This window comes from Triturus cristatus, chromosome 12, assembly GCF_964204655.1.
Source record: "Triturus cristatus chromosome 12, aTriCri1.1, whole genome shotgun sequence".
Lineage (NCBI taxonomy): Eukaryota > Metazoa > Chordata > Amphibia > Caudata > Salamandridae > Triturus > Triturus cristatus.
The window spans coordinates 588,738,225-588,765,173 of NC_140595.1; the positions used below are offsets into that span (position 1 = coordinate 588,738,225).

The following is a 26,949-nucleotide window of genomic DNA, read 5'->3' on the forward strand; positions in this document are numbered from 1 at the left end:
ATTATTTTGTCAATATCTACTTGCCTGCTCCTAAATAGATCTGAAGCAGGACCCCAAATTTTACTTGGGGGGGGCTAAGAAATGCAACTACAGACCTGCATCCTACTTAGGGCAGCTCAGACAGTTCCCTCAGGAAAAATACCTAGTCACCCCTCTATAAAATGTATATGAGTCTCTAACACTGGCATTCCACAGAAAAGGTCAATATCATGAAACTGAAGCTGGTGAAGCTCAGGAGTAAAACCATGATATAGATTTTCATAGAAAAAGTCGTGATTTCATGGGGTATTGAGAGGTCACACAGACATGTTAAGCTGAACATAAAATGGAGTGTGACAGGATTACACAAGGATCACGTTGAAAACTGTGTAGAACTTGTCTACAGAGCAATCAGTAAATGGAGAAGATAACTGAAAAGAGGTGTTTATTTGCAACTAGATTCTACATTCTAATTGAAACGTCTGAATAGCATCTGGAGAGACTAAGTCATCCAGCAATGAGAGGATGTGCTCTGACCTTCTTAAGGCACCCAAGAAAGGACAAGCCCAATGGTGTAAAAAAATGCCTCCCACAAAACACCTGTAAGTGGTGCCCAAAGATTAACATGAAACACCTATAATACTGATGGACTGTATTACGCTCATTACCCTGCCCAGAACTGCGTCCCTCTGAAATTCAGATGCCCAGACCAAATGTAAAACAGAGTCCATGCTCATGGGGTAACACTCCAGGGAGTAAATGTGTGCCTTGTGAGTGTCAATCACTAAAATAGGACTAGCTCATATAAGTAAGAATTAGAAATATGGTTTTGATGAAATACAGTGAAACATGCGCCTGCTGAAGACTTTGATGAACTAAAATAATTACATGCATGTTGAATCTACCCTACTCCAAAGGAAAGAATCAGGAATTAATCAAGCCAAAATCATGACTGCTGCATGGATTCCAATCCTGGCTTCTTCAGAGAGAAAAAATGGCAGTAATAAACAGAGCTATGATTAAAGAGTTTTTGTGTGCGCTCTGGTACTGCACATTTATAAACTGGTAGGGCAAGTTCGAGCTCTAGGAGAGAGAATGTTCTCCTTAACAGAGAACATACTAAATTGAGAAATGTTGTTTAATATCCGCTGAGCAGATGACAGTCTAGATAAATCTTCATGACCCATTTTAGGAAAATAATTTTGAGAATGCTTGGATTTGCAATGTGAAAGAGAGTAAGCCATGGTGCTTGATTTTGAGATGTATGACCCTCCACACTGTAAGTCCAAATCCAGCACCTTTGAAGTGATAGGCATTAGGCCAAAAACTGCTTTGTAGTTCACTTCAATCTAAAGACGAACACTCTATCGTGCCTCTTACCTGCCTGCTGGTGTCGTTTGTGGGTGTCCTGGAGATCATTCTTTAGTTGCTGAATCTCATTCTTAAGGGAGATATTTGCATTCTCCTTCTGATCCTTCTCCTTCTGTAGTCGCTGAATCTCTAATTCAAAGCCTTTGATGGCTGAGAGATGCTTTGCAATTTCCAAACTCTTCCCTTTCAGGGAGCTACGAGACTGAAGTATATCTGCCTCTGACTTACGCAAAAGGTCATCCCTTTTTAGAACTGCCTGCATCAAAGAAATGAGGAAGAAAATAAGAGTTGCATGTCCTTATAAAATCTGGTGATTGTTACAAAAAATGCCCTTTCAACCAGTTGTATTTCTGCCAAGTCTATGCTATACTTATGCATACACCATTATGGAAACCTCTTCTGATATGGTAAATATCTGTATGGAAGCTAAGCATGGTGACAGAATGCAGACCTCAATGAGCTGATCCATTTTTGCTTGAGGGAGGAAGTTTGCTAAGGCTTGCAACTAGCATGTGGTGGAGCCAACTTCAGGCATTAGTGAAGACAACATGTGGCCACACGGAGCATTGGCTCTTGAGCAGAAAATTGTTGGTGTGCCTTTTGGGTTCGGCACAGTACTTAATAAGGTGAGGGGTAGCCCCCATACAATATTAGGCAGCGCTGCAGACAGTTAATAGGGTATAGCAAGGAAACGGATAAGGGCAGAGTGTAGCACCACCACAAGGTGACAAGCACCAGCTCAAAATGATAAGAACATGGAGCCACATGTATCAAAAATCCCTTTTGCATTCCTTAAATAGCTAATTTTAGGTAATCACTATTTAAGGAATTAAAAATGGTATGTAACAAAATAGCGATTACCTAATAGCAATTTCTAAAGCTTAGCAATCGCAATTATGTAATTGCTATTAGGTAATACTACTCCATTAATTCCTATGGGCCTAAAGGCCTATAGGTGAGAACGGTTTTCCATTACCTAATTTGTGATTACCTAATTGCTAATTGCAAATTAGGTAATGCACTACCAAGAGTGCATGGGGGCCTAAGGCCCCCTGAAGCACTCCAAAACAAAAATATTTAACATTTGCACATGGTTACCATGAACTTGGATTCATTGGTAATTGCGATTACCTAAAATTGAGACTACAAAGCCTCTCAGAGATCTTGAAAGGCTATTTTGCATTCGCAAATGGCTAAAATTACTGATTCGCACAGTTTGCGGATGCAAAATGGTTTGATACATATGGCCCATGGGTTGTTGATATAGGAGTTGAAATTCACACTTGGATTCCTTGGCAATTTACAAGAGTAAAGCATTGAACAAACGTAGGCATTCATTGAAAGTTGCCTTGAGCAGTATCCTCTGGAGCGGTATCCCAAGAGGATAGCACTCCAGGCAACTACTAGTTTTCCAGTGTGTCCTGTCCAGAATGACTGTGTCCTGAAACTCCAGAACTAATAATTCCAGCCCCAGAAACACCAAACCCTGAGACTTGAGAAGAGCTGCAAGGGCTGTGGGCAGCTGCCATGTCCTGCCACGCCGACCCTCACACTTCAGCCAGAAGAAGTAAAGAAAAAAATAGCTGTCACAGCCGAACTCTGTTGATCCCCCATGCTGGGCCAAGAAAAAAAGGCCCCTTAACATTTACTACCTGTTGCAAAGATAAGTGTGGGTGGATTTGGGCCCGTTATTATCCGTGAAGGGAAGAACATATTTAAAATCTGACCCGTATTCCCGGGTGTTTTATTGGCAATTGAGGGGAAAATAATTTGTTAACTCCAAAGAAATACCAGTCGCAATGGTTAATTCCAGCCCCAGTATCACCCACTAAGTTAATATGGAAAACTCTATTTCTTCCATTTATGTAGAAAGAAATTCTAAGCAAATGGAGATACAGGATAACCACAGCTCCCTACCCATTCATTAGGATTTTTTTTAAAAGATATCTTTGTTAAAATAGATTGGAGTGATAACATTATCTAAAAATAGTGGCTACTATACCTTTATGTAACAGTATACTATGCTTTACTGACTATTATTATTTTTTCTACTTAACTTTAATAAGACTAAAAACAAAACATATCACTGTACTCGTCACCAGATTTTCACCTTGCAAGACTGTCACCCTGTAGGTTTGCCAACTCCAGTGGTATCCCAGCACCCTGTTCCTAAGAGGCAATGATTTACAGTGCTTTTATCTGTAAGTCTTTACACCCTTTTTACCCTCTAGTCTGCATCTTATTCAGGAATCTTAGGATGGGGTGCACACATCCTGATGTAGATACGGGGGATGCGGCAGCCAGCCTTCTTTGACCACATCTAGACATTGGACTCAAAGGTGTTGCTTGTGGGCAAAGACAGACAGTTCTTCCTACTCTCATCCCATCTTCTTTAGGCCTGTACTCACCTGCTCTTTTTGTGCAGATAATTTCTGGGCCTCCCGTAGCTCTGCTTCCAGCTGCCCTATTCGCTGCTGTTGCTGAGAAACCTGTAGCTTCCGGTTCTGTACTTCTGCTGCAATGTCTCTCTGAAGATTCCGCACCTCTTGCTCCAACTTCAGAATATCTGATATGAGAAGACAGCATCTGATCAAAGTCGATGTGGAATTCAAGAATTACACATCTACAATAAAGCACTAAAGGGCACTGCATTAGCAGAATATGGAAGCTGTGCATGCAAGGATTAATCACATTTCTCACACGCGAAATAGTCTACACACAACACATTGCTCCTAAAGTGCAGTATATGCATGGGGGTATCAACTACTTATTTTCTGAATTGTTCTAACTACACATCACCCAGGCTTCACGACCCTATGTAAAAGACTTGAGAACAATGGGGTCAGAGAGTAAATCAAAACTGGACAGCCAGCAGTGTAAATTACTTGCTATTATTCCAAAATCTGCATTGTAGGCATCTTCATTGGAGTCACGTTAAAATAATTGTCAGGTATGGTACACATATTTTTTCCCAGTAATAATGTCCAAGTTATGTTTAATAAATGCATGGACAGATTTCCAAGTGGCAGCTTTACATATCGAAATTAGTGGCATGTTTATCAACCATGCCACTGTAGCTGCTTCTCTCATAGTGGAATGTGCTCTATGTTTCCTGACAATGGTTTGTTTGTTAACTGGCAGAAAAAAGCATAAGTGTAATCAGACAGGTTTCCATGGTGCTGGGCCCAGCTCCCACTGCAAAGCTTGATTGTGCCGTCTGGCATAGTCGTCAAGCAGGATGCAGGAGACTGGTAGGCCAAGAAGCCTCAGACGCGTTCTCACTGAGACCACCAGCGACCACCACCATTACCTTTGTGAACATCTAAAGCGAGCACGGCAAATTGAAAGTGCTCATGGCCCACCTTGAACCGCAGGAAACATCTGTGGGCTTGCAGGGCGGGGATGTGAAAATAAATGTCTGGGAGCTCAAACGCCACCAACCAGTCTTCGGGATCCAGTCCAGAGAGAACCAGAGCCAGGGTGAGCATTCTGAATTCATCCTTCCACAGCACGTTGTTGACAGGGCAAAGATCTGGGATCTTCGGCACAAGAATGTACATGGATTAGCTGCCAGTTCCTACGTCTGATGCGGGCACCCTCTCAATGGCTCCTTTGGCCAAATGCAGTTCCCGGCATAAAAAGGACACATGGTTCTTCAAGAAGTGGTCTGATGTAGGTGGCAGGCCGGACGGGTCAAAAAGGAATGGCAAGATGAAGCTCGGTTGGATAATCTACAGGATACATTTGTTGGATGTAATGTGTCGCCCCCCTAGAGGAAATAGCTGATCCTGGCTCCTACCAGATGGCTATGTGCTGGTGAGGGTGCATTAAAGGGCATTGAGGAAAAAGTTACTTACCTTCGGTAAAGCATTATCTGGTAGAGACTATCTAGTTGCAGGTTCCTTACCTTTGAATTTCTCAGGCGTCAGGCTGGATCCGGAAACCTTTGCTCGAGCCATAACCCTTGCGCGCACCATTGGGTGGCTCCATGTGATGTTGTCGGGGTTATAAGCGTCGGTTATGATGTCGCGGTCACCTATATATGCGCCACCCAGGCACGCGGACGCCCGTACTTTTAGTTTTTTCCATGCTAGAAGCGAGGAGCCACGAAGTAACTGATGTAAACGTGTGCAAAACTAGGGCCCGGAAAAGGGGAGCGACCCCATCCATGACAAAATAAGTCTGCAAAGCAGGGAGGCATGGGTGGGCAAGTAAGGAATCTGCAGCTAGATAAGAGTCCCTAACAGATAACGAGTTACCGAAGGTAAGTAACTTGTTCATCTGATAGAGGCTTCTAGCTGCTGATTCCTTACCTTTGAATTAGATACCCAAGCCGCACCATCTCAGCAGTGTGTCGCGTACCAATACCTTACACTAGGAAGTCCTGCAGGACCGAACAAGCAAAATGCCCGCCCCTGCAGACTGGACTGTCCTGGCAGCAGTGCTTAGCAAAAGTGTGCAAGGATGCTTATGTTGCTGCCTGACAGACGTCCAGGACTGGGACACCTCAAACCAAGGCCGTAGTCGTGGCCTTTTCCCTGGTGAATGGGCCCTTAATCCCTTAGGGGGCTGCTTCTTAGCCAGGGCATAGCAAATCTTAATGCAGAGAACAACCCAGCGAGAGATGGTCCTTTTCTGCATTGCCCGTCCCTTCTTAGCTCCCACGTACCCCACAAAGAGTTGGTCGTCCACCTGGAAATCTTTTGTGCAGTCAAGGTAGAACGACAACGCTCTTTTTGGGTCCAGGCGGTGGAGACGCTCCTCTTCCTTAGAGGGATGCGGGGGAGCAAAGAAGTTGGGCAGCGTGATAGACTGACCCAGATGGAATGGGGTCACCCCCTTCGGCAAGAATGAAGCACCACTTTGTCTGGAAAAGACATCATGTAGGGAGGTGTACAAGATAGCGCCTGCAACTCACACACTCTCCGGGCACATGTTATCGCCACTGGAATGGCTGTCTTGATGGTAAGCAGCCAGAGGGGACAGTTGGGTAAAGGCTCGAAGGGAGCACACAAAAGAAAAGTGAGGACCAAATTAAGGTCCCACTGCGACATAACAAAGGGCGTGGGAGGAAATAAGTGAGCCAGACCCTTCAAAAACCTATGTACAATTGGAGACCTGAAAAAAGAGGGTTGGTCTGGCAGCCGTAAAAAGCGGATAGAGCAGAAAGATAAGCCTTGAGAGTACCCTAGGCAGAGCCCGGCTGGGCAAGGGTTACAATGAATAGAAGAACAGTGGAAAGAGAAGCAGCAAGAGGGTCAATAGACCTTTCTGTACAGTAAGATGCAAACTTCTGACAATGGCAGGTGTATACCGTCTCAGTGGAGGGCTGCTTGGGTGCCAAAATAATGTTGCATACTTCGGGAGAAAGGTCAAAAACCATCAACTGCCGCCGCTCAATCTCCACGCATGGAGGTGAAGAGTTGACAGGTTCGGGTGGAGGACACTACTCTGCTGCTGCGACAAAAGATCCTCACGAAGGGTAAGACTGATCAGAGGATTGATGCTCATTGCCAGAAGCTCTGGATACCAGACTTTCCTCACCCAGTCCGGAGCCACAAGAATGATTTTGGCCAAGTCGCTTCTGATCTTCTTCAGAACCCTGGGCAGGAGTGGTATGGGCGGAAAGGATTACAGCAGGCCTGAGCTCCACTCCAGACGAACGGCGCCGACGAGCAATAGCCACCTTGGAAACTTCAGCGTGCAGTATTGCTGACACTGCACGTTCTCTGCAGAGGCGAACAGATCTTACCAAGGATCTCCACAATGCTGAAAGAGACTTTGAGCCACCTTCGACTGGAGATGCCATTCATGACCTGCTAGGCATCAACAGCTGAGTTTGTCTACCCTGGCATTCAGAGAACCTCCTAGATGTTATGCCCAGCTGTTCGAGCCATGTCCAGAGATGCAGGACCTCTCAACAAAGGGTCCACAACCCCATCCCGCCCTACTTGTTACAGTACCACATGGCGGTGATGTTGTCCGTGAACACACTTCGACAGAGGGAAGAAATGCCTTTAATGCAAATCGAATCACTCGAAGCTCCAAAAAATGCATGTGGATCCCCGACACCACTGGAGACCAGTGTCCCCGGATCTCCACCTCTCTCAGATGGTTGCCCCATCCCAGAAGTGAAGCATCAGTCACGACTGTGAGATCTGGTTGGGGAAGGGAGAGGGGTCTGCCGTTGACCCAATCACGGTTCGTCAACCATCACTGCAGATCTCTCGCAGTTCCTTCCGAGATCTGGACCACGTCAGTGAGATTTCCCCGATGCTGTGCCCACTGGAACTTCAGGTCCTACTGTAGAGCCCGCATACGCCACCTGGCATGTTTTACCAACAGGATACAAGAGCCTATGAAGCCCAACAGCCTCAGAAACAGTCTCACCGAAATCCAGGATAGAGGCTGAAACATCGGAAACATAACCTGAATATCCTGGACTCAATTCTCTGGAGGATAGGCCCGAAAATATACTGTATCAAGAACAGCCGTGATGAAAGGGAGCATCTGAGAAGGAGTTGGGTGTGATTTCAGCACGTTTATAGAGAACCCCAGCGAATGCAGGAGGTCTGCCGTAGTCTGAAGTTGGGAGATGACAGCCTGGGGTGAGGATGCCTTCAAAAGCCAGTCGAGGTAGGGGAAGATGGACATCCATAACCTGCGCAGATCAACGACCATCGCCGCCGTCCCCTTGGTAAACACTGAGGGGCATGGGTAAGACTGAAGGGGAGCACAGTAAACTGAAAGTGCTTGCGGCCTACCTTGAACCGCAGGTAATGCCTGTGGCCCGGCAAGATGGAGATGTGAAAATAAGTATCCTGCGGGTCCAATGCTACCATCCAGTCTTCTTGGTCTAGGGCAGACAATACATGAGCTAAGGTGAGCATCTTGAACTTCTCCTTCTTGAGGAAGAGATTTACGGTCCAAAGATCTAAAATGCGCTGCAACCCCTTGTTCTTCTTCGGAATCAGAAAGTAGCAGGAATAACAAACACTGCCTACTTCTGAATCCGGGACCCTCTCGATAACTCCCTTGGCCAGGAGAGCTGTAAATTCCTCTTGGAGCAATTTTAAATGATCCTCCGCCATCTGTTCTTGATTTGGCAGAATGGGAGGAGGAAAAGAAAGGAAAAGAAGAGAATAGTCCTCCTGAATGATCTGCAAGACCCACTTGTCCAATGTTATGGACCTTCATTGGGGGAGATGATGATGGATTCTCCCAGCAACTGTAGTGGTGTGGTCTTGCAGAGTCAGACTAGCGGTGCTTGGAGGCAGCGGCTGCCGAGGGCAGGGTGGCCTATAACTTCTGGCTTCCATTCCTTGGTCGGAATGAACCGCGTCCATGTCCCCGCACAACTTGGGAAGTCTGCACAGGATGGTGGCAGGGATAGGGCTTACATGCTGGAAACACCTTTTGTTGCCACGAATGGGGCAAAAGCTAAACTGGCCACAAGGTGTAGAAGAGAGGCCCAAGGATCTGGCCGTAGCTTGAGAGTCCTTGAACCTCACTAACGCAGAGTCTGAAAAAGACAGGATCCATCAAATGGCATGTCCATTAAATTTGCCTGGATATCGGCTGAGAAACCAGTTGTCCTAAGTCAGGCGTGGCGCCTCAAGACCACTGTCAAATAAATCGTTCTGCAAAGGGAATCAAGACAACACCTTATGGTGAATTTTGATGCTTCTCTCCTGTCCTTAACTGCCTGAGAGAGCACAGCCCGGGCCTCCAACAGAACTTGTGGCAGTACTTGCGCAATCGTCTCACAAAGGGAGTGGGAGTAACGGCTCAATAAGCATGCAGTATTTGGAGGAAGAAAACATCTTGTTTCCAAGTAAATGCAGCCTCTTGGATTTCCTATCTGGAGGGGCAGAAGGGAACGTGCCTTGGAATTTAGAAGCCTGCACCACCAAGCTTTCATGGGTGGGGTGTTGGCTGAGGAACTTTGGGTCGCCCGGAGGTGGGCGATGGCGGCGTGCAATTGTCCTATTTATAGGAGTCACTGTGCTAGGCTTGGACCACCTGCCTAGAAGGACATCAAAAAGTGCCTCATTGAAGGGCAAAAAGGGTTCAGAGGTGGAAGCCCCAGGTTGAAGCACTTTGGTCAGGAGATTAGTCCTGGCCTGCACAGAGGGCAACTCTAGGCTTAGGACCTCGGGTGCCCTCTTAGCCACTATGGCATAAGATAACCCCTCCTCGGTAGCCAAAGTTGGCAAGGAGAGCATGGCAGTATCTGGGGAAGTGTCCAGTCCACTGGCCTCCCCAAGTTCCCCATACCAGTCCAACTGCTCTACAGAAACTTCCTGTTTTTCTAAAAGGTCCATAGACACCTCCCATTCCCCTCCCGAGCCTAAAACATCCTCAAAATGTTCAGTCGACAACATAGAATCCTGGGTTCTGTCGATGTCAGAATAGGCATCGAAGGGCGCCATTCCGACTTCGTATCATCGGGGTTAAGAATGGGGCTGGCGCCGCCGGTGGGCACCAGCTGCACCGAAGGCACAGACTTCGGGTCTGATGCTAGGGAAGGTCGAGTTGGCACAACCGATGTCGTCCCAGATCCAGGATCGGATCCCTGAGGTCCCACCGGCACGGTGACCGGAGCAGACGCCGTCGAATTTGATGGGGCGCCTTTCGACCAAACGGGGCCTGAGGGCTCATTAGAGGGGTCAGCCCGCTCAAATACGCAGTGCATGGCCTCATAAAAATCTTTCATTTGAGCGGGGGCCCTTCTGGCTCCCAGAAAGGGAAGGAGTCGCAAAGTCGACTCTGGCTCCGTAGGACCGTGCATATAGCGTCGGTGCTCCTTACCTCGTTCGCCGATGGACGACAGTTGAGTTGAAGCTGAAGTCTGCTTGTACTTCTTCTTCTCCTTGTGCCTCTTTCCTGGGTGTCCCGACTAACTCGAGTGGGACAAAGAGGACTAGGGGCTCCTGGAGCGGTCCCAGAGTCTCGCTGGATGGTGTCGACTGCCGGGCTGCAAGGAACTTCATAGCCTGCTCCTGCAAGGCCTTCGGAGAGATAGCCTGACAGTTCGAGCCCACCTTCGAATCGTGGTTGATCTCAAGACACCAGAGACAGACAAGGTGGGGGTCGGTAACTGACATCATGGGGTGACAGGCACCGCACTGTTTCAACCCTGTCTTCCTCAAAGACATCTCTGCACACGAAGTTGGGAAAAATTCTGAAGTCGAAAAAAAAATCCAAAAAAAGCCGGTCAAAAAGCAACAGAGGGGTACCTCTTCCCAGAGCGGCGCTTAACAGGTGCAGAAAGAAAAGAACTGACATCTGCTGCCTGGGTGGTGTCTATATAGGTGACCGCGCTGTCAAAACTAACACTAACGACACAGATGACATCACGCGGATCCGCATGGAGCCACCCGACGGTGCGTGCAAGGGGTATTGCTCGAGCAAATTTTTCCGGATCCAGCCTGATGCCTGGGAAATACAAAGGTAAGGAATCTGCAGCTAAAAGTCTCTATCAGATGATTGTGGCCAGAGGGCTGAAGATTAAGACAAGCACTGCACCTGGTGGCCAGTTTGTTGTGTGTTAGAGCCACTGCCCCAATCTCGAAAGAGCTGAGAGGCATCTTGTTCAAACGGAGAAACCGCCCTGGGCATATCTCTGAAAAGCATGAAATTATAAGGAGTGGGCTGCCTGACTGTAGGGTTGAATCTGCCCTCTTAACAAGCAGGCAGGAGCCGTTGACAGGGATTGACATCAAAGATATCAGGACTATGACTTCTCCGGAGAAGCCAGTGGAACTCATCAACACATAGCATTGTAGCACCACGCTAGATCCCATAGCCCTTCACAGACAGTTTGTAGTGTTCAGGCCTAAGGGGATGACAAATGTGGCCACATCCTGACCATCTTGAATGGTTTTGGCTAACAAAGCCAGTTAATCTATGTGGGCCACAGGTAAGATCTCACCCACAATGTCCCATAGTGCGTGGGTGGAGCAACCTAATAAACAACTTGCATTAACTGACCTTACGGCAACACTGGATGAGGACAAAATACACTTGCCAAAAGGTATGTACCTGTTCTGACTCTCTGTAGGGGATAGTGGCTGGAAAGGCATTGAGGATCACTCTTCTGTTGGACCCCTGAATCACCATACTTTCAGGGGTTGGCTGCTGTGTTAAGAAGTCCAGGTCAGATGACTGACAGGGGTGGGGTTAAACACAGTATAGTCCATGTGCTGATCAGTGTGTCATTGAGGGCTTGATTGAAGGGCAAACGAGGTTCTTTCAGTGCCTTGAAAGGCTGTAGAAGCTCTGTTAATACATTTGTCTTTACGTCTATAGGAGGGAGGTGGGGAGGTCAAGGGAGTCACCAGCCCTCCGTGTCACTATAGTAAAAGAAGTACTTACTATGTTGCTAGCCTAGAGGGAAAATAAAACCAGTACTGGGTAAGGTATCTAGCCCACTGGCATCATGTAGGTCTATGTACCAGTTATCATCACAGGTTGAGGCAAACTCTTCCCCATTCCCACTACAGTCATCTCCATATGGTTCATTGTGGTCAAAACGTTGGTGTAATGTCTATACGTGATTGCGTGGCTGAGGAAATGCGTATGAGTCAGATGGCTTTAGTACAGGCAGTGGCACATCAATATCTGACCGTGGCCTTAGGTGAAAATGAGATGACGGCAGCTCTGAATCAAGCACAGCGATGGATTGTGAGTCTTCCTCTGACGCCGTGGACACAGATGCTGCCATCGATGCTCAAGGAAGAAGTACGGATTTCTACACCGGTATGGAACACAAAGAGGATTCAAGGGGTCTAAAGGTTGGCGAGGGCAAACCCACTGACAGTAACCTGACTGGGAATTGCTGCAGATCTGAAGGAGTGCAAGAGGGAGCTGGAATCATGCTAAAGATTTACAACATGACCTCTTAAAAGGACTGAAACTCTAACAACTGTTTTGACCTGGATACTTCATGGTGCATTGGGACCAGGGTTGGAATTGGCTCCTCGGTCGAATGGGAGCTTGACCTGGAGGGATGGTGACTTCCTTGGGCCTTCTCTGGACAGCAAAAGTGTCGGGAAAGGGCAGAGTGCTGCTTGGACTTCTTATGTTTTTTCTTTGACTTACCTAAGACTTAGACTGCAAGGAAGATTTGTCTCGGGAGCAACTGTGTGTGTCCAGCCCCATAGGTGCTCTCCTGTGAGTATAAGAACTATACTCAGGGCCTCTGGAATTATGCGTCAAAGAAGGGGCAGATTGTGTGGCGTGGTTGAGTGGATTGTGCAGCGGGAGGGGGCAGAATGGGACACGTAGGTTGGCACGTTTGGTGACAGTGCTACTTCATTGTTTGGTCGTGTATGCACGTGTTGAAACCAGCTATGCAAAGGTTTTGCCTCATTAGTAAGAACTGTGTCAAATCTAATGTCACAGACCCTGTCTCCTCTGATCAGCTTACTTTGAAACCATTTATCTTGGTGAGAGAGGTTTTTTTACACTGTTATCCTGCCTTTAAAACTGTCCATATCCGCAAAAATATGCAAAAACACTGCAGCCTGGAGCACCCACAACAGAGGCACAAAGAGGTGTGAGGGCTCTGCACTGAAATGTGATTAAGGTAGACAAATGCTTGGCCTCACCTAAAGGGTCCCCTTCAACCTGCAGCTCCACCCCTACTCACCTATCGCATCTACAACAAGTATTTGCAATGCAATAGGTCTCGCATTTGCGAGAGTTGAAGCTATTGGCTTTGTAAATGACAATGCCTTTTATTTATCTGTTTTGATCATTAACAAATAAATAATAGGCATTGTCATTTACAATGCCAAAGGCTCAAACTCTTGTAAATGCAAGACATATTTAATTTCACTTTTTCCCATATTTAGTGCCCGATTATGAGTTTGACAGTGTGACGGTGGGACCGCACCGACACTGCACTGCCAAACCCACATGAGAACCGCCTGCCAAATAATTACTTTTTTTTTCAGTGGCGGGCGATCCTTTAAAATAGGCACTGCAATGGGAACGTCAAAGGAAGTTCGACCAGGACATGGACTCGAAAATGTATACCATGCTGGAACTTCTTTGCATTATCACAGGAGGGCACATGTTGTGCCCCCCTGTGTGCATTCACAAGGTGTGAAGCACAACCTTTCTTTCATCTCCGCCACTGTTTTCATGTAGGAAAGATCTCCATGAAATCAGTGGCAGAGATGGAATTCGTACTATGCTTGGCGGGACCGCAGTGGTTCCGCCAAGCATATAGATGCCTCTTGAACACCGCGCAAACATAATGGAACAGCGGTTTCCTGGCAGTCAGCGGTCCCACGGAGGCACAACCACAGGGTCGTAATGTGCCAGTCTCAAGACCGCCACCTCTGCGCCACCACGAGTCTGGAGGTCCTCTGACCGCCAGACTCGTATTTAGGCCCTAAGAGTGATGTACTGGCGGCCCAAGGGTTGTAAATAAGCCCCATGGTGTGATAAAATGGCGCATCCATGCCCGCACTAAGACTAACTGGGAAATACTGCTGGGTTGAATGAAAAGACTGCATGAGGGCATGGACACTGGACAAGCAAGGGACTACATGAACTATGCAAAATACAATATTGAGGGTCTAAATGAGAACCTACTCGCATAATACAATCCATGCACATTCCTAGATACAGAAGGTGCCCATGTGATCACGTCACTTCTGTAAGCAATCTGAAAGAGTTAGTTGTGTCAAAGTGTCCCTTCGTAATATATGTGTGCATTATCCTTAGTGTCTATGCACGTTTGTCAAGTGGTTGGTCCAGTTTGTGCCTTTAATGGGTGGTTGCCCTCCTGATAAGTGCACCTGTTGTCCACTTAAGGTATGGCCAGGGACACTGGAATTATGTGGCAGGAATGGACCAAATTATGCGGCAGGGTTGAGTAAAATATGAGGCAAGAAAAGGCAAATTACGTAGCATAATGTGTCACATTTTTTAATAGTATTTATTTTGTACATTTTACACTTGTTAACACTGTCTGGTTATTGGGCGAACCTCATTAGTACCAGTTTAATAACCAAACATAGCAATAATCAACATAAAGGTGACCAGTCAAACTTTGCAAAACGCCTTCACTGAGCAATAACATGAGCCGGTACGTTTTTAATAACTTTTGAACCGTTTAAGCTAGTAACATTTTTTTTGTTGCTAAAATCTTCTGATTATGCAGCAGGTGATGGATTATATGGCAAATGCGGCACATCTGTAACTATGCGAAAATCGGCGCAGCTGTACAATCGCATAATTCCAGTGGCCCTGGGAATGGCGGTGTTGTCAGTAAACGTTCAAAATGTTGTGCTCAAACGCACAGAAAATAAATACGTGTTGGTTCTGGACAGTGGTTAAAAAGGAGCCCTGAAATTGTAATGCAAGCCCCGTATTGTACTGAGTGAGCATGGACAGTTTCACAGGAACTACGAGAAACTCCTATAAAAACGTCTTCCACTTTTCTTGGTCACTAACAGTACACAAGCGCATTATTTGTTCGCAGCCGCAAATCGTGTTGATTTCTATATGAAACTTTGGTGCCGCTCTTTTGGGTTCCCCTCTGGACTGAATTCATTAAACAGCTGGCCCCACAAGAAACCCCCTGGACCCTTCCTGGCCTGCCCTCAAACTTACCAGGAGATTGCCCCTTGCTCGGTTGTAGTAGCCAAGCTCTGCATAGCAAAGGTAGGTGAAACAAGCATGCAAGACGAAATATACTTGCAGTCTGTCCCCGGGACGTTGAGATGTGTGACCAAAGGCACAGGGCGAGGAATTACATTTTCTTATTCTGATTTGAATATCACTGTTTAGAGCACTGTGAAGATAATGTCAAGCTGAACCCTGAAACACGTCAGGGCTAGTAGCAGCTTTTAAAGGAGACATTTCTATCAGCAGCAAGCTGGTGCGGCAACAGGGGGGAGGAGGGGGGGGGGCTGCACTTGCGAGAGCGATAATTGCTGCCATATGGCGGCGCGCGCTCCCGCAAGTAGATCGCCTCACGTGCACGCGTTGCCATTAATGCAATGGAACGCGTGCACGTTTTTGGCTACAAAGCCAAAGCGACAGGAAAAGGTCCTAACACACACACACAAGCAGATGTCAGACATGAGCAGGGCTCAGGCTTCAGCAAGAGCATGGACTGGGACTCATTTCAGGGGTTGACAGACAGGTTTGTCGGGGTCAGGCGAGACCTAAAAAACAAATTGGGAATTAAGTTATGAGCATTATTATTAAACGCACATATTTTATATTGTAACCTATAGAGGCTGAATAGAGTAAAATTATATCCTCTGACTAATGTTCATATTTAATGAAGAAGCCCTCATCATAAAACGAACTCGTTAGTTTCTCCTTGTGAATACATCAAGTGAAGGTGATGCCCGTGCACTTTGTTAAAGTCTAACACAAGCATTGGCATAGCCAATGGGTTTCGCCTTTGGGACCTTTTAAGTGCTTAGCCATGCAACAGTTGTTGCACCAAGAATATTGTGCTGCATAACTAAATACTAAGAAGGTCCCAAAGGCGAGACCTATTGGTTATGCCAATGCTGGTTCATTACTTTTGTCAGCACCTAGGGGCGTACGGCAAGCCTATTTGTGTGTTCCGATACCTTCCGACCCAGAAGCTAACCAGTGCAACAATACTGATTACCAACAATGAGTACAACTCCCAAATGTGTGTTGGGGGGAGGGGGTGTAAACAATGCAGATTAATATCAGGGATATACGACACGCGCCTTACCAAAGGGTGGAATGGCAAAGTACAGCAAATCCAGAACGCAATAACCACATCAACAAAAGTCGCTTGATAACCAAATGAAAACAGTCGCCCACGAGGGGAAGGGCACGGCTCTCACGGAGCCAAAGGAACCACTTCTAAGGAGCAACGCAGTAGCCAGACGGACCAATCAAAGGGAGTCTAGAGGGCATGCTTCCTGCTCGTGAGTGTTCCAACAGCAGCAATACGGAATGCGCAACTGTGTGCTATTTTTTTTTTCCTCAGCATCCACTTGAAGAACGGATGCACATATAGATTAAAGAAGTTTCAGTGAATGACTGATGTGGTAGGGTCTATACTAATCACAGGACTGTAAATCTGGCCAACGGTGTTCCGTAATAACGAGATTGCCAATTATGGCAGTTACAACAAACTACTATTGGCAGGGAGGCAGTGTTCATCACACGCACTTCCATGGCGGGGCGACAGAAATGGCCAAACAGACCATAGGACAAGTTGAGCGGAACACATTGTATTTAAACTGCCCCCGATAAGGCAAACTTCTCGGCAAACCAAGCGCTGATTAACTAGGTTAACCTAGCGGCGCAACTAAAACATCTCATGCGCGCGCTAAACGGATTTGTTTGGTTGGTGAGAGGCAGCAGCCGGCCCACCGGAGAACGGCCACTATGTATCGGAAAAGGAGGAGGCACTAAGAGTGCAGTCGCATACTAGGTAGAAACCCCGCGCGTTGCAAACGGGAAGCAGCGATTTGCCTCCCACAATATCAATACACTCGAGCAAACAGACAAACACACGTCTTTGGACAGGTCCGAGCTTCTCTTTTAACGAGGTACAAGGGGACTCGCTGCACAACGCCAATTACAACAAGCGCGGCCCCGGCGAGCCTCACATACAGGAAGACGTGCTCTGTGGTGGGGGAGGGGGAGGAGCATTGAGGCGCAAAAAAAGCAGGCTGGCTGGTGAGTGGTGTGCGATGACGAGAGAGGAAAGCCATATGGCGCCTCTGCTCGTCATTGTGCGAGTAATCGCACGCCCGTCGCCAGTGGGCTGAAACGCTTCACAAAAGCGGATTGCATGGCGGCACGATACGCGTGATTGTGCGCGTGCTAGCCATGCAATCCGCTTTTGGGAGCACTTTGAAAAGCCCTTTTACAATAGTCTCGCTTTGCGATCGCTTACGCGATAGCAAGGTCGAGACCTAAAAAGGGCAATGCTTCAGGAAGTCTAATCAGCGGCCATTAGCTAACAAAAGTGTTCATTCAATCTGTATATTGTAAGGGGAGCCCTTTCACAGTCCCCTTACTCACACCAGTGTTTGCATCCCATGCCATCTAGTCTCTGGAATGCAAGTAATACATTTACACTGTCTGGAAAGCTGTCCTCATATACCTTCTGGTGCCAATGCAAACCAGAGACATTTAACCCTTTTGCTGCAAGACCCTTTTCCCCCTCTATGCTAAGCATGTTTTTTTTTTGCTATTTGGGGTAGTTTGCGCTTAAGCCCCTGTAACCTTTTGTGCACATAAGGTATCCACGCCAAATTTTCGTCCTTTTCTTCCAACATCATGGGGATTTTAAAGGTACCCAGGGTTTGTGGATTCCCCAGGGGGGAACCCCGAAATTAGCCAAAATACAGCTAAATTTAGTTTTGTGGGAAAAAATTGGGAAAAAGTGCTACAGAAGAAAGAGTCTGTTTTTTTTTCTTGCAAATGGTATCAACAAAGGGTTTGTGGTGCTGAAATCGCCATCTACCCAGCTTTCAGAGACAGGTAGACTTTTGTCAGAGAACCAAACTTTTTACACAGTTTTGGCATTTTACTGGGACAGTGCCTATTTTTGCTACTTTTAGTGCTTAACCCTTGTGTGAGAAGTTGGCCTGATGTATGATGTCACTAGTTCTAGTGTACACCTTATATCAGTCCAAACAACCCTTATGGTGATTGGTTGTAAAGTCAACCTTATAGACCAGCTATCCTAGTGGTAGCATGGACAAGAGCAGTCTTAGGCTAAACTCTGAATGGCATGTGAAGCCAGCTGTGATACCATATATAATCCCTTGAATACCAAATGAAAGGACACCACAACAGATATATATATAAAATAAAGTGTATTTATTCTAGTCAAACCCTCAGCACTCTTTATGAGATTAGAGGTAAGTACAACACAGTCTTATTTAAGCATACATTAAGTCACACAGGTAAGTAATACAGTTAGGCCCGAGGGGCCACGCAAACCATATACTAAAGAAGTGGTATAAGGACCACTGTCACGGAAATAGGAATCGCTGGGGCTACACTACACTAGCAACAGTTAGGAAGTGGGAGGCCCACGGGATTCAGGTGCAGAGTGGAAACACTCACGCGTAATGCGTAAAAGTCGATAGAATTACTAGCAGTTAGAATTTAACAGTTTAAGGACACTTCTGAAGCAGCTAGAGAGTCGAGACTCGGAAACTAGACCCTAGGATAGTCACTACCCTTGTGAGCACCGAAGTACCCAAGTTACCTAGCCCACGGGCTGCGGGTGCATAGGTGTTAACTTGCGTCGGGTTTCGTCGTGGACTTCTATGGATGCCTGAAGGAAAGTTGCTGACAGGCAGTCAGTGAAGAGTGTCCGGTGGATCCCAAGGCTGGGATCAAGAAGAGAGGAGACCTGCAAGCAGAAGGGACAGAGTCAAGGTCACTAGCCAGTGACCACGTGGAACCAGGAAGGAACCAGGCGATGTCGTGAAGATTGCAGGTGAAGGTGAAGCTTGTCGCTGCAGCCACGGGGACCAGGAGACGTCGAGGACGACCAGGACCAGGAGGTGAGCTGTCCCACGAAGGCTCTTGCTGTCGGCGGTGTCGAAGTTGAACTAGGACTCACCAAGCCTTGGCCAGCGGAACCCACGAAGAGCGGAGGACTTGCTTCTGGTGCAGACCAGGAAGGTCTGGGGTGCTTCTCTTTTGCAAGGAAGCGGGAGCCAGTCTGGAGGAGCCAAACCAGCAGTGAAGATTTCAGGATGCGTCGTCACAGAGGCCACTAGCCAACGGGCAAGCAACCGGACAGACGCGGCAAGCAGGAAAATGCAGAAGGGCGCCACGCAGGACTCGTGGAGTGTGGGGGGCTGATCTTCGGTGCAGATGGTGCTTGGGGTTGGGGCTTCTCAATCCCCGGTGCACAACTTCGAGGGTGCCTCAGAAGCTGCGCTGGAAGATACTAGCCACTTTTCCCAGGTAGCCGGTCCCACGTCTCTCGTCGCCTCCACGGATCTCAGCTCGGCTGTGGATCAGGGTCGGAGAAGTCTGGAAGTCAAGGCTCTGGTCGGGCTCTGCAGTCGGTCCCTCGTAGAACTTCAGCAAAGCAAAGGGTAGTCTCTTGATGGTGCATGTTTGCACAGGGTAGCCACTCCTTGGCCACAAGGGAGATTCTTCAGTCTTCTTCTTTCGTCGAATGTCGAAGGTCCAGAGTTTCTGTTCAAGTTGCAGGTTCAGGATAATCTAATCTCCTGGGGCCCAGCTACCACTCTTATACTAATCTGGGGGGCTGGGTTACCTGCTAGGTCACGCCTTATGGGTGGGACCTGGGAGGGGGGTGGTTACACCCCCTTCCCTTTGTCCAGTTTCGCGCCAGGACTGGGGCTGGTGTGCCCCAGCACCGGTTTGAACTGGACTATGCATGGGACACCTTGTGTGCCCCAGGCATGTCTCATTCCTTTCAGCCCCCCCCTGCCCCAATACACTAAAGTCTGTCTGGGGAGGTGCTAGCACCTCCCCAAGCAGGAAACCTATTGTCCAAGCCTCCCTTGCCGGGATCACTCCCAGCAGCAGGAGGTCAGACTTGTGTCTGTGGCAGCAGCATCCATTTTGTGATGCTGAGGCTTTGGTTAGAGTTAAACAGCAAAGTAGGATTTTAACATGTCTCTCCCTCTAGAAGGGGGGAATAATATCCTCATCACCAGAAATGGTATGGGGGTATTATTCCAAAGTGTTAGACACCTTACACGACATGTTTTGATACAGCCAAACCATAGTTACCATAACCGTTTAAGATTATAAGGCACTTTAAGAGTATATGGAGGCTATATCATAGAACAGCTATAAGGACATGGTTCCGAAAGCTGCAGACAGGCTCAGCTCATGCTAGAGCACCATCTCACATGTTACCAAGCACTCTGCCTCCAGGATTGTTAAGGCCTGCCATAGGAGTGACTGATAGGTACACATGTGTCTATATATAAGGGTAGATATAGGCATACTATATCTAAGCAAGGGGTGATTACACGACCTTGCCCCAGCTGAGTGATCAGCCAGTTGTGTCTGATTGGAAGGCCAGACCAGGGGTGGCATAATACATGCTGCAGCCCCTGGGAGGCCTAGGGTACACCTATGCCCTGGGTACCTAGGGTACACTGTACAGGGTCCAATAAGGTGATCCTTACCAATTGGGAATGTACCTAGGGTACATGGAGTCCATTTTAAAGAGAGAGCAGACAGCCTGAGACCCTGAATGGCAGGATCTCAGGCCAACTAAGTCGAAAAACCAGCTAGACACTAGGCAAAAAGTTGGGGGTAACCATAGTCAGATATCCACCTTCCTACACATTGTTCCGGTTAGTGGTAGAAATGGATGTGAAAGCTATAATGGATCTAGGAAAGCTATACATTTCTGAAAAGTAAGCAAAATTCCGAATTAAGCAAGGGGTCATTGGAAGAGATCCTTCAAGTTTTTTAAATATAAACTAACACTTGAAAATAAGAAAAATTGAAAATGAGTTGAAAAAAACGTTTTCACATGAACCTTCTTCTAAATATGACAGATTTTTTAAAGCAATATACCGGTACATCTGCTCGACCCTTCTGGTTGTGGGGATATATAGGACTTGTAGGTTCACCAAGAACCCGAGGAATCCAGAGCAGAAAACTGAGCTGCGTCTTGTAATGGTTTTTCATTGTGTACCAGGTATAAAGCAATTCATTTGGTAAAATATAAAGAGTGAAAAATAAGTATCAAGGACACCTATGTATTTCCGAAATGGGAACAAAATATAGAGTTTAGAAGCAGTACCTATTTGCACATCTCTGAAATTGTGGGTACCCATACTAGCATGTGAATTATAGGACATTTTTCAAAGTGACTTCTTTTTTACACATTGTCTTAAATTTAGAAGGCAGAAATGCATAGAAAGTCAATAGGTAAGAACAGTTGCTCCACAATGCTGTGTTCCCATAGTCTCTCAATACAAATGGTACCTCACTTTTGTGTGTAGGCTTAGTGCCCGTGACAGGAAATGGCCCAAAAAGCAACGTGGACACACCACATTTTTACAGTAAGAACTGACCCCTTTTTCTCAAAGTGCTTTGCTTTGGAATTTAAACCCTAGCTCTGCCAGCACCTAAGGAAACCTCGCAAACCTATACATTTTTGAAAACTGGACACCCAGGGGAATCCAGATGACGGTGACTTCTGTGGCTCTCACAAGGTTCTGTTACCCAGAATGCCTTGCAAACCTTAAGCTTTGTCACAAAAAACAAATCTTCCTCACATTTCTGTGATGGAAAGTTCTGCAATCTGCGTTGATCCAGAAAATTCCACCCACCCCGCATTCTCCAAAGTCTCCCGATAAAATTGGTACCAAACGTGTGTGGGTAAGCCTAGCACCCACAACAGGAAAAGGGCCAAAACACAACATGGACACACCACATTTTTACAGGGAAAACAGACCCCTTTTGTTGCCTAGCTGAGGATTTTTTTTTTTTTTGTGTCCTCATTTTGCCCTTGGAGAGTCGCATAGAAACTCTAGGAGAGAAAAAATGATACGATACACTGTCACAGATAAACTGGTAGTGCTCTCACATACTAGGATAGCACTCAGTGTTATACAAAGACTCTCCAGAGTAAACACCGCGAAATGTTAATCCATATAGGGGCAATGTTGCTGCTGTTAAATAGCCATATCTGGGTATATCCATATCTAGGAGGGAGAGCAGACCAAGCAGCGTTAATCATCGGACAATGTGGGGGGAAAAAAAAAAAAACCCCAAGCACACACTTAGGACCAATTCAGGAGGTGCCAAAAGTCTCGTTTTTCGGGATTACCCGATCTTACTAGGTCTATTTTTGATGTACGCAATACTGACAAGCGCCAGTCCAGCAAGGTGGGAGGCAGTGGATCCTTCCATTTCCTACATATCTCTCTTCTTGCAAGTAGGATACAATAAAACAAAAGTTTTTTAACCGAACCTTGAACTTCCAGTGATGTTCCAAAAATTACGAACAGTGCATTAATTGAAATTTGATGTCCCACAGATGTTGTCAACAGTGTGCTAATAGCATCCCAAAAAGGTAACACCAATGGGCATTCATAAAACATATGTAGATCCGAGGCTGCTAACAATCCGCATTTAGGGCATGCCACAGTGGATTCATTAGAAAATTTAGATAGCCGCTGTGGGGAGTAATAAGCCCTGTGTAAAGTAAAAAGGTGGTTCCTACATAACCATGATGGCTTCACTGTATCCCATAAGATTTTACAAGAGGAATACCAGATGTTCTCAAGGTCTTCCCCTGGGAAAGAGGAACTCCATAATGTCTCAGGTAAGGCAAACTCCCCGTCAACTTCATCTAGTAACAAGTTATACCAAAACGAAATCTCTTTAGGTGCAGGAGGTCTATCCATCAACAGGGTCACTATACTACTCTCACCACCTATTTCGAACCTACCTCTGACGGAGCTCTGCATACGGGCCCAACTTGCTATCTGTAGATATTTAAACTTAGAGAGACCTAACCCCACTCTAGCTAGTATGTGGTCCCAAGATAGCAAAACTCCATAAAAAAAAAGATCTCCCCAAATTTCCAGACCCGCCTCTCTCAGAGGTACTGCCAAGCTGTCAAGAAGCCACACCGGGGAACCGGGAGAGTTCCATAATGGTGACCTACCTGAGAAATAACCCACCTTTATTGCACCTCTTATTTTGACCCATGTTCTTATGAAACCCAACAGAATCTTCAACTTAATCTTTTTAAAAAACTTAGGATCCCCAAATTTTAACAAAAAAACATTCTGGTCTACTCCCCCTCCTCTCAATAATGCAGCAAACATGCTTCCTATACCCACATTTATTGGCATCTTAAGCAGCATCCTAGCATGGGAAAGTTGGAAAGCCCAAGCATATAGCTGTAAATCAGGTGCTGCTAATCCCCCCTTTTCTCTGCGGCGCCTAATCTTTTTCCATGCTATCCGAGGTGTATGCTCGTTCCAGATAAACGAACTAATATAACCTTGCAGTTTTTGTAAAATAGAAGGTTCAAAATACAGTGGAATACTGTTGAACAGAAAAGTTTAGGTAAAATAAACATCTTTACCAAATTAGCTCTACCCAAGATGGAAAGGGAGAGCGAAGACCACGACCTCATAAGCTTTCTACAATCTCTTGTCACTATGTCTAGATTCAGCGGTACAATTTTGTCTATATCTCTAACGATGGTAAGTCCGAGATACCGCATGGAACATTTGGGCTGGACCCCTACCTAGCTGAGGATTTTGATACCTAGCTCTGCCGCCACTTAGGGAAACCTAGCAAACCTATATATTTTTGAAAACTAGAAACCCAGGGGTATCCAGGATGGGGTGACTTGGCTCTCACTAGGTTCTGTTACCCAGAATCCCTTGCAAACCTCAAACCCTAGTTATAGTCGTTATCGGCGTGGTCTAAAAAACACATATGCAAAGAATTATGCCTGCCCAAGCTAATGCAGGTGCAGAAATAAGCACATTAGATGGATCCAAACGCAACGTCGAAGTCTGATAGGTATCAAATTGGCATCAGAGCGGACAATCGTGGCCACCTCTTTGGGCGGTGAGGTCGGCATTGACATCAATGTACCCAGGCCTGGCGTGGTTTTGGGCACTAGGGGAGGCGTCGGAACTGGAGGCGAGGGCAAAAGTTGCTCAGTGGGTCCCTCTGGCACCGAGGGTGAACCGAAGGCGCACCAGAGGAACTCAGAACTCTTTCATCCAGCGTAGCTGAAGGCCCTTGAAACTCCGATTATGCCAAAACCCCTTGCACAATCAGCTCCAAACTCATCCGACTTAAAGAGCATCATTAGGGGAGTGAGAATGGTGCGAAGGAGCAGAACTCAGTTTGTATTTTTTGGGCTTACTGGAAAACTTAGAGCACAACGAAGACCGGCCTTCAGAGTGGCTCCAACGACTCCAGGAGCGGGTCCGCGATCAGCCTTGGACTTGAGTAGGACTTGAAGGGGGCACAACGCATAGTCTTCTTGGCTGGCGACAAAGATCCACCTCGCGTTCTCTGAAGGCCTTCAGGTTCATGGATGTACAGTCTCCGCAAGTCTTAAAGTTGTAGCCCGACACCACTGGCAAACCTGATGAGAATTTGTCACAGACATCTGCCAGCAACAGTCCTTAGAGGGTTTAAAACCTGTCATCTTAGGTGGTGACATTCCTTGCACACTGGATACATTTTCCGAGAAAAACAAAAAGAATGGTCTCTGGGAGCAGAGAGAAGCTCCGCATCTGGTGGTGTGGGGGGAGCAAAGGTACTACCGAAAAGTTTTGAACCCAGTCTGACACCTGGGGATTCAAAAGGTGAGAAATCTGTGGGTAGAAGTCTCTATCAGAAAAGTCTGTCCCAAATGAATTGTTGTACTACACTATGACCCGTTTACATGCCATCCATAATGCCATAAACTTAACACAATTGGCTCCAGGAAGCAAGTGCCACTTCCCAAGAAGGGGAGTAGCAAAATACAAAATTCAGACCCCTGTCACAAACCAAGCCTCTGCATTCTGAAGAATCTGCAGATGCAAGAATTTGCCTTCTGGTGGAACATTTATTGGGGTGTACAGGTAGGCAGTCTCCTCAATAGATTTACCGGTTAAAAAAGAGAAGCCTGTAACCATGAACTAAATTCAAGCTGCTATCACTGCATGTCATCTCAACACCTTGGCTGAGAGGATAGTAGCTACTTCCACTCAAAGTCAGAGAATGCTTTGGTTGTCTCAAATCACAGCTGATATCAACAAAAAGAAAACAAAGTAAAAAGTCTTTAGTGGGACGGCATGATAGTAAAATCCAGTGAAGAAACTATAAGGGGTAAGCCACAAGTGCTGTGTGGCAGGAGTTCCAAAGCTATGTAGAGAACATTTATTCCCAAAACAACATGCTCCTACTTCCTTAAATATAACAGAATCTGCCTCCCTCATGTTTTCCAAGTGTCTTAGTGACTGACTAGGAAAGGGATGCAAGCTGCTTACTATTTAAAAAATGTGTTAGCCAGTCATCATATCAATTTTAGGTTTTGCAAGTACAAGCAAGACTTTTTCTCTTAAGTGACTATTATTTCTTTTCACTCTTTTGCTCAGTTTGTAATTCCTCTGAGGTCCATCATCATTTTCTGTTGAAAATACTCAACCAACATATTAGATTACCCTTTCAAATATTTCAAGATATTATGGTAAATATTTCATCTTTCTCTTTGCATCCAAGCAACCCCAGCACAATTCTTTCAGCTTTCACTTACAGACCTTAGAAATTGTGTTTGCCCTCTTGTTTGTTTATACCGTTGGTCTCCAGACTAACTCTCATGTTTCTCTTTGCATCTGCCCAAGGGATGATGTGAGTCTGTGCACCTCTGAAATGATGACTTGATCATTCTAATGTTAATGTTATCTTAATATAACTTACTATGGCGCACAAATCACCTCCGAAGAGGTATCTTGGTGCTAACGATAAGCCCAGGCAAAACAAAAGCGCAGAGAATTTAAAATGAAACAGTTTTCAGCAGTTTTGTGAATTTAACATAATCAGGACAGGTGCTAATATGATAGGGCAAGGCATTCCAATATAGGACCAAGTAACCAAAAGACCTGCCACCATATCTTGAAAAAACGACCATGAGGAACGATATGTACGGCTTTATCCTTGGAACGCAAATTCCTGACTGGATGTACAACTTACTTACCTTCGAGAATGTAATATCTGGTAAAGACAGAGTCTAGCCACAGATTCCTTAACTTTGAATTCTCCCCAGGCATCAGACTGGATACGGAAGTTTTTCAGCAGTAACTCTGCGTGCCGGGGTACAGTACCGTATGGCCCCACAGGGACGTCAGCGGGGCCATACAAGTCCCCTCCAGCGCGCGAACCTCAGTTTCTTCTGTGAAACTTCCATGCCAGAACGTGGAACTGATGTAGCTCAGATTTCATCTGGATGCAGGCATTGCTTTATTTTTGTGTTTCAGACATTTAAAATGGCACGCAGATTTTGGTGCAAGTGAAAACACATGGCACAGGAACCATGAAATGCGGCATAGTCAAATGCTTTTTAAAAATGGCACTTTTGGTACATGCAAAGTGAAAGACATGAAATGAGGCCTGGTCAAAATGCTTTCAGTCTGAAATGCTTTCATTTAAAACCATGCTCAATTGATAAAACAATGGTGGTAAACTTGTTTAGTTTAGATGTAACCTCACTATAGAATGTACATTTAATTTAGAGAATGTTTTTTTTTTAACTTTTAAAGTAGCACATAATTTTGCTGAATTAACATGTGTCTTTGCAGTGTAGAAAACGTGTGATTTTAGTTTCCTCTTTAGCTTTGAAAATATGATCTACACTCCCTGTTCCCGTCTCAAGAGACTTTGGCTTTGTTGCATATTTAGACAATACATATTCAGTTCATAACACATCTTTTTATAATGTATTAATTAATCAACCATGCACCAACACTACTCGTGGGGAAAACGCATTTTGCATGAAACGCTATCTAAAACATTAGAGCATGTTGATATGAGTATGTATTAACTGTTTGAGCTTTAAAAATTTGCGCTGGTGCATGTTTATGCTATGTTGTA

General features: G+C 46.0%; 1 protein-coding gene across 1 annotated transcript in view; it reads right to left on the bottom strand.

Moving 5' to 3' along the window:
* The window catches only part of PMFBP1 (polyamine modulated factor 1 binding protein 1), a 2,019,859-nt gene that overhangs the window by 693,390 nt on the left and 1,299,520 nt on the right, over positions 1-26,949 (bottom strand). The window contains exons 31-32 of the mRNA XM_085636957.1: positions 3,759-3,916; positions 1,360-1,606 (exon numbers count right to left, since the gene is read on the bottom strand). Coding sequence (XP_085493083.1) covers positions 1,360-1,606; positions 3,759-3,916 — 405 coding nt within the window. The remainder of the gene's footprint in view (positions 1-1,359; positions 1,607-3,758; positions 3,917-26,949) is intronic.